The 8,669-nt window shown below is 37.5% G+C and overlaps 1 protein-coding gene across 1 annotated transcript in view; it reads left to right on the forward strand.

Moving 5' to 3' along the window:
• The window catches only part of LOC145230289 (dynein axonemal heavy chain 10-like), a 124,169-nt gene that overhangs the window by 38,274 nt on the left and 77,226 nt on the right, over positions 1–8,669 (forward strand). The window contains exons 62-70 of the mRNA XM_080095681.1: positions 348–538; positions 1,003–1,110; positions 1,499–1,634; positions 3,599–3,717; positions 4,780–4,912; positions 5,561–5,689; positions 6,043–6,158; positions 6,933–7,098; positions 8,285–8,437. Coding sequence (XP_079951807.1) covers positions 348–538; positions 1,003–1,110; positions 1,499–1,634; positions 3,599–3,717; positions 4,780–4,912; positions 5,561–5,689; positions 6,043–6,158; positions 6,933–7,098; positions 8,285–8,437 — 1,251 coding nt within the window. The remainder of the gene's footprint in view (positions 1–347; positions 539–1,002; positions 1,111–1,498; positions 1,635–3,598; positions 3,718–4,779; positions 4,913–5,560; positions 5,690–6,042; positions 6,159–6,932; positions 7,099–8,284; positions 8,438–8,669) is intronic.

Below are 8,669 nucleotides of genomic sequence, written 5' to 3' on the forward strand. Positions count from 1 at the left end.
GGCGAGATAAATCTAGCCTGGGATGGGATTCGAACCCACGACTGGAGCTTTTCCGAGACTTGCGCTCTACTAACTGAGCTACGCAGTTTTGATGACAAACTTACTGATATACATGTTTATAGTCGCTCTCATTGAGCAATTAGACCCTAATTTGGGAGTGGCTCAGTTGTTAGAGCGCCAACCCTAAAAATAGTCCAGTCGTGGGTTCGAATCACACCGCAGGTCTTTTCCAGCTTATGCCTTGCCAAATGTGGTAATGGTGGGGAGACAGGTTTGGCTCAATACAAGCTTTTAATAGGCCTGGTTTACTAAGTTTTAGTTTAATAGTAGTGGGAGAAATTGTGCAGGTACTCTACAACAGACTCGGCATCGAAAACAAGAAAACAGCTTTTCTCTTTACCGACTCCCACGTGGCCGAAGAAGGATTCCTAGAGTTGATCAACAACATGCTGACGTCAGGAATGGTTCCTGCTTTGTTCGCTGACGATGAGAAAGAAGCGATTATTGGACAGATGAGAGATGAAGCTGGAAAGAACGGGTGAGTGAGAAGATGAATGATGAAAATGCAAAGTTAATTCATGATTTATTTACCAGACAATGCATCCATGTTTTTCTCTAAATTCTGATACTATGTACAAAAAATATATTTCTTTGATAATTGTTTTAGGTTCAAATTATGCAGATTTTTGTCCGTTCTTATCTTCCATTCATTTTATTCCACATTAAAATTCTGGTGTAATATAATACGATTTAATCCGTTTCAGTTTGTTTCATTATGTCGATGCCAGTTTGTTGCCAACAATCTTGCTATCGCTGCTTCAGTGTGTTAGCGATGCTTTTGTGCTTTATAAATTTAACTTTTATAAGCTTTTTAATGGTTCAGTGCATCGAAACGGTTATGTTGCATTAAAATTCATCTGGAAAAGCAGTAGTTGTTCATACCCACGTCGGTTATTCAATGCACTGTTACTTGCCATAACACCTTTTATTACGTGTTTCCAGCTTTGGTCCAGCAAAGGAGGCAATCTGGCAATATTTTGTTGGCAAATGTCGAGATAATCTTCATATTGTGCTCGCCATGTCACCTGTGGGAGACGCACTAAGAATCAGGTAAGAACGAACACACACAATAAAAATAAAAAGTTTTATGTAAAAATAGGTTCGGCCGTTTTCAAAATCTTTGCATTGCCGCAAATTTTGTTGAACCTTTTTTAATTTTTTGTGACTTTAAGATAACATTACCTTATTTAAACAAAAAGGAAACTTCAGGAAAATGCAACAGATTAATGGCAACAAAGGATAATTGTGTTGTAGCTGTTGTGTTTTTAAAAACCCACTAACTTAAATCAGAACTGGTGTAGATCTGAAGCTAAAACAAGAAAACTTTAGTGTTATCTTAACAATATCTCTCACTAAAATCTCGTCAAAAGGATAAGCTAGAGTCAAGTCATAAGGTGTAACAAAAACAGTTTTATCTGATACTTGATGTTAATTCAAGATGCCGTAACTTTCCTGGTATGGTGAACAACACGATTATTGACTGGTTTATGCCGTGGCCGGAACAAGCTTTGTTCGCTGTTGCGACTTCATTCCTTGGCGAGAATCAAATGATACCTGAAGAGCACGTCGACCATGTAAGTTGTTTTGTGAATTGACCAACGACAATCAATGTTTAAAAAGTTTATTATTGGTTTGTTCCCTGGAAAATAAGTAAAGTTCTACACTTTTGTTTATTGTTTACCGAAAGTTTCTTGTAAAATTTGTAAAATTATTTTTTTATGTAGGTTTTGTGACATTTCTTCTGCAGCTTTTTGTGCACGCCTAATCAGCAACAAACGTGGTTTTAAACGCTTTACTTATTAAGGGGACACATCTTGATTTTACTCGATTTCTTTTTTTTTTTTTTTTTTTTTTTTTTTTTTTTCTTCCCTGAAGTTTGTCCACCCCATTTTGCCCTGAAATGTTTGATGGATTTGGATGAAACTTTCACAGATGGTAGATATGGTTATGTAGATGTGCCATTTGTTTTGTTTGACTCGATAGCCCCAGTGTTTACCCCACTAGCCCCCTAAAATGGGTAAATTTTGAACAATGTCCGAATTGGATGAAATTTGGATAGTTTGTTCATTGGGCCATTTTAGGGCATCGTTTGTTGTGTATTAACCTGTAGCCCCAATATTTACCCCACTAGCCCCCTAAAATGGGTGATTTTTTAAACAATGTCCGAATTGGATGAAATTTGGACAGTTTGTTCATTGTGCCATTTTAGGGCATCGTTTGTTGTGTTTTAACCTGTAGCCCCAATATTTACCCCACTAGCCCCCTAAAATGGGTGATTTTTTAAACAATGTCCGAATTGGATGAAATTCGGACAGTTTGTTCATTGGGCCATTTTAGGGCATCGTTTGTTGTGTTTTAACCTGTAGCCCCAATATTTACCCCACTAGCCCCCTAAAATGGGTGATTTTTTAAACAATGTCCGAATTGGATGAAATTCGGACAGTTTGTTCATTGGGCCATTTTAGGGCATCGTTTGTTGTGTTTTAACCTGTAGCCCCAATATTTACCCCACTAGCCCCCTAAAATGGGTGATTTTTTAAACAATGTCCGAATTGGATGAAATTTGGACAGTTTGTTCATTGTGCCATTTTAGGGCATCGTTTGTTGTGTTTTACCCTGTAGCCCCAATATTTACCCCACTAGCCCCCTAAAATGGGTGATTTTTAAACAATGTCCGATTTGAATACAATTTGGACAGTTTTTTCATTATGCTATTTTAGGGCATCGATTATTGTGTTTCACCATGTAGCCCAATATTTACTGCTTAAGCCACCTATTGTTTATAAAACGTCCGATTTGGATGAATTTTTGATAGTTTTTTGAATTTGGCATTTGTAGCTGTCGAATATTGTGTTTCACCCTGCAGCCCTAATATTTACCCTACCAACCCCCCAAAATGGGTGAATTAATCAACAATACATTTTGACAGTTTGTATAATATGCCGTTTTGAGATGTCAGTGTTTTATGCTATTTAGGCACACAAAGTTATAACAATGTCTCAATTGCATGAGATTTGGACAGTTTGTAATTTACATAACTTCTTTTTTTAAGTAACACTACCAATTACTGTGTTTGACTTTATAGCAACGTTTCTTATGGTTGTCTGTTTACAACTTTGCGGTTTTGGGGACCCATGAGTTTCTGCCTGCAGAAACAAATCAAGATTATAAAAAATGTTGGCTAATATGGGACCCAATAAAAATAAATATAGAGAATATATTACAGTTTGCAGAATAGATTGTAGTGTATATGCTATGGTAAAATGTGCTAAGCCACCCTTCTAGTTGTATTGTGCAATTATTGAATACCTATTAGCATTCACAAATCTGATTTCCCTAGAAAGTAAAACATAAAAAAACGTTATGAGAAAATCTGCTAGATGTTTTCCATATTTTTACGACATTTGTGCAATTTAATCAGCAATAAAGCCGTTTTAAAGTGCAGAAGTTTTACAAATTACAGTTTTTTTTTACAAATTAGCTATGTGTATCAGCATTAACAAGTCAATGTAAAACATTAGCATTATCCGCTTTTCAGGTGGTCGGGCACATCGTGTTCGCGCATCAGTCTGTGGGGAACTACAGCAAACTCTTTGCACAAAAACTGAGAAGAAACAATTACGTAACGCCCAAGAACTACCTGGACTTTATCAACAGGTAATTGAGTGACTATACAGATCAGAAATATAATGCAGGAACCTAATATGAGCACATGTAATAGGCCAGTGGTTCCCAAAAATTTTTTGAAGCGACCCAAATACTTACCAAAATTTTGTTTAGTGGTTTCTCGCGACCCATGGACATGCTATTTTAGTTGTATTTTTGTCTGTAAATTCTGAAAATTGCTACGCAAGTTTAGCAAATCAATAACGTCATAACGAACAAATAGTGTTGTTTTTTTCGACCAAACATTTCCATTTAACCAGGACTTGGGGCTGAATCGAAAAATTATTAGCCAGACAACGCTCAACTGTGAGCTAACACATCACTTTATGACGTCACAAACAGTTTTAACCATTATCACGACAAGTTGTGATAAAATTATTGTTGGACAACAATTTAAAGCCTTGGGAAATATATAAAAATAACGCTACAAGGCGAAATCAAAAAGTAGATGCTCTTATTGTCACTAAAACAAGCGACCCAACAAAAATGTTCAGGCGACCCAACTTTGGGTCGCGACCCATAGGTTGGGAAACACTGTTATAGGCTATTGCTGCCAGGTATAATGTATAACCAATTATTGCTCATTTAGCAGTTTTATTGTAAACAATCGAAGTTTCGACGTCCTACACATGAGCACATGTATTTACTGCAATCAGTCCCGATCCTAAATCCTACTACGCTAGGTCTATTGGAGGCGTTGTTCTGGCAATCCACTACTATGAACCTGACATGTGTAGCATACGAGGCAGGCGTGCTTGTGCTTCGACTTTCGACAGTCTTACCACTAGCTCAGTCGTAGCGCCAGCCTGGTAAAGTCTTTTGTTGTGGGTTCGAATCCCACCGCAGTGTAGATTTTTACAGCCTATTATATACCTTGCCATATGGCAATGCTTGGTGAGCGGCTGATTCGGTACAATGTTTACAAAAGACTTGGCGTACTGTAATTACGTAAGAAAGTATCGGTTTGTAACAAAACCACCGTTGTGTTTCTAAATTTGTGCATGGCTATAAGTCCACATTAAATAGTAAAGATAACTGTTGCAACAATCGCAGCTACAACAACTTGCTGGACAAGAAAGATCAGGAGATTTTGAAGATGTGCGAACGTTTGGATGGCGGTCTCCAGAAGTTGGAGGAAGCTACTGAACAATTGAATGAACTAAACAAAAAACTTGCTGTGCAAAAAGTAAGGAATATATGTCAAGCATTTCGCAACAGGCATAGACGTCTGCGCGATGTTTTCGTTGCGTTGTAACGTGCTTGCGTTTTATTCCTTTTTCCATTTGTTTATCGTGCACTGTACTAGTCGCATTCAGTGTTATTTACCCTGATGAAGACGACCTGTATAGGACGTCGAAACGTCGGAATAAAAATACATTTGCCAGAAGAGCTCTATAAACTTGATAGACGTCTGTAATTGATGTTATTATGTCTTTGTAAGATCTTGAAGAAGTTATGTCTCTGTAGGATCTTTCATTTCTTTTGTGTACTACACATACTTTATTTTGCCTCTTAAAAGCTCTTTATTGTTTATTCTGGGTAATTTGCTTGTTCTGGATATCTTCCATTTATGTTTTAATCGCATGCCTAGTTTTAGTACATCGGTAACATATTCTTTGACACAAATGCGGTCAATTAAACTTGTAAATCATGTAAATGTTGTGAAAAAAGAATTTAAGGCTTATTTTGTCTTAAAAGATCTCCAGGTTTTGAAATTTGAATCTTATCTCCACGTTTACTTGTAGAAATTGACTCTAAATGACAAAAGTCAATTGCTTTTCTAACAATAAGGTATTAAGTTAAGCTCGTAGAAATTGATTTCTTTTTATCACAGGTGGCGGTTACAGAGAAAACAGAAGCGTGTGAAGCCTTGCTGAGCGACATCACATCAAAAACACTAATTGCAACCGAAAAGAAAGAGCTTGCCTCGGCCAAAGCTATTGAGATCGAAGAACAAAACAAGGTTTGTGTCGCAAGATGACTTCACTTTTATTTGGAGCATTGTTGCTGGAATTAAATTTCATGGACTCAGGCGCCAACTCCTTACTGGAGTTGTCTGTAATAATAGAGGGATGTATAAGTGAATACAACCAGAACTAATCCATTGTTGACTTGTAGTTACATTGAAAGTTACATTAGTCAAACAAGATTAAAAAGATTGAAAGACACTGACAGACTTAAGTTTCTTGCAGTGATGAATTTTGGGCACAAATGTCAAGTACTTAAGTATATTCTGTACGACTGAAGTCTTTCTGCATTGATTCAACTAGCCCAAATATTATGATTGGACACATCTAACACGTGATCTGTTGCTAGGTGATAGCGGTGGAGAAGAAGGACGCCGAGGAATCGCTCGCTGAAGCGATGCCTGCCCTGGAAGCTGCTCGACTGGCTCTACAAGACCTCGACAAGTCTGACGTCACTGAGATCAGGTAAAAGTCACGTGATGATGTTGTTGAATATAGTTCGGTGTCTTGGCTTGGCACATTGCTTTGTCATCCGGTAAACGACGCAAAAACACCGTTTATCAGACTTCGAAATAGCATTAAGTTTTTGTTGTAAGCAAGGAGACAGATACAAACGCGTCTGCCTCCATTTTGCTTGCGTTTTTATCGCCGTCTAATTGCTTTTATCCGTAACTTCGCGTCACCCCCTTTCTTTCTGTTGTTCGGCACCAAGTTGCGTTCTTTCTATGGCTTTCATTTTACATGGCGATCACTATAGAAAACATGTGAAACGTTGTGATGTTTCCGACTCAGATATTGGACTGTATCTTCTTGTTGAGATTATTTATAACCGTGAATTGTGTGGCTAAATTATGTGGTAAATCTAAAAGTTTGCCACATCTCCGTAAAATTTGCTCCAAAAGGTTTTTAGTTTAAGTAAGCAGCAGCGCAGTGCCCACTGTTTTGAACTATAAGGGCTAATTAATGCAACTGTTGACAAGACACTGACCGTATAGGCTAGTGTGGACAATTTTCCCTAAATGTCGTCTGTGTTGCTTTTGGACAATCTGTCATTATTCAACTTCTATGTAACTAAATCATAGTACGCCAGGCCTATTGAAGGTCTTATGCTGAGTGTGCCGTGATCGCTGGTCTGCATCGACGCTTCAGGGCTGATCCCAGCTATTAATCTATATCTTAACTAAATGTAACTATTTTTTTGTGTTGCATCGTGCTAACCAGGTTTCTTGTTGTAATCAGATCGTTCGCGAAGCCACCGAAAGCAGTGCAGACGATTTGCGAGTGCATTCTTGTGATGAAAGCTTACCGGGAAATCTCGTGGAAAACTGCGAAAGCAATGATGTCGGAGGGAAACTTCCTCAAAAGCTTGATGGAAATGGATGTTGATGGCATCGGGTCTAATCAGGTCAGCAATTAAAATACATTACATTGCTTGTAGGTCTTGTTGGACCAGTGGTTGATAGATTTTTTTTATATATGTTATTAGTCATTGAAAACTGCTCTGTCATTAAACTCGAATTAAATGAAGTTTGTTGCTTGTAGGTCTTGTTAGACTATAAGGTGCTGGTAGATATTTTTGTTCATGTTATTAGGTACTGTTTTGCCAATAAACTTTACTCCACAAAATACATTGTTTCTGAAACTTGTTAGAGTATGAGATATTTTATTTTTTGTTCTTACTATTAGTCATCAGAAACTGCTTTTCTGTGTTTCATAAAAGGCGACACAACGTGTAATCATAACAGCCAAATTTTAAACAAATAAGGTCCTATTGAAATGTATAAACTTTCATCAAACGTTTTTTTTTGGGGGGCATTGCCTCTCGTGTCTTCCGTATGACATTAGATTTCCTTTTGACTTGTTTTTAGTCATTGAGAACTTTCCCCACCCTGGCGTTTTGTACATGACAACACAACGTTTTAAAGCGTTTCAGAGCAAAATACAAATATAAACGTGTTTTTATCGAGCCTTATGTAATTGGTCATAAACGTTTTGAGCTTCATGTTGAACCCATTTGTAAAACTTACTGCGTCGAGTTTATTTTCTTAAAAATTTGATCATCGTTGACCGCGTAAAAATGGTTACGATAACGTATAAACGATAAGCAAAACCGCATTTACGATTTTCTACAGCTGTCGCGTTGAGCATCCTTTTACAATAGTGTCTGTGCCATTACTCCCCCCCTCAAAAAAAATTCTTGTATTATTTCTCCACTATAGTAGCACCAAAACAAGGCGGTTGTAACTGAATTTATTAGTGTGCTACAAGAAACGCTTACAGTTAATTTTTAAGCTAAAGTCTGCTATAAACTTCACTTTGTTCATCCGGCAAATATATACAAATCATCCGACGTTTCGACGTCCTATACAGGGCGTCTTCATCAGGGTAAAGTCAGCTACTTAACAGTCGTTCTTATAACACCAAGGGAGTGAAAACGAGAAAGAGACTGGGTCAAAAACGGCGATATATCGTCGATGAAAACGTCGATAAAAAAACGTAGTTCAGGGGGGTGTAGAGTCTGCTATATTTTTTGCCCGGTCACGGTTTCTAGGACAACATGAACGACGACCAAACAAATAAATTATATTCAGGTCCGCACAGTTAAAGGATTCCTGAAAAGCTTAGGAGTAAGTGTCACTGAGATGAAGTCGATTTCAACTGCCGGGTTCGGGATGATGAAGTTTGTCGAAGCAGTTATGGGGTATTGTGACGTGGCAAGGGAAATTAAACCCAAGAGAGAAAAGGTTTGTTCAAGAAATATTTGGTTCATGCTTAATATCACCAATAGGTTAACAAATAAGAAATATTACAGGGGTCACATACATAAGCTGTTTAGGACAAAGTGTTACACATGCGAAAAATGGAAAAAAATGAGCCTTTGAAAATTGATACCTTTATGTATTCTTTTTTTGTACTTTATGGTGATTTGTTAGATATTATGCGTCAACTAAGTGTGTTGATCATCATTAGTTTGCA

This window comes from Phallusia mammillata, chromosome 5 (assembly GCF_965637545.1).
Source record: "Phallusia mammillata chromosome 5, kaPhaMamm4.hap1.1, whole genome shotgun sequence".
Taxonomy (NCBI): domain Eukaryota; kingdom Metazoa; phylum Chordata; class Ascidiacea; order Phlebobranchia; family Ascidiidae; genus Phallusia; species Phallusia mammillata.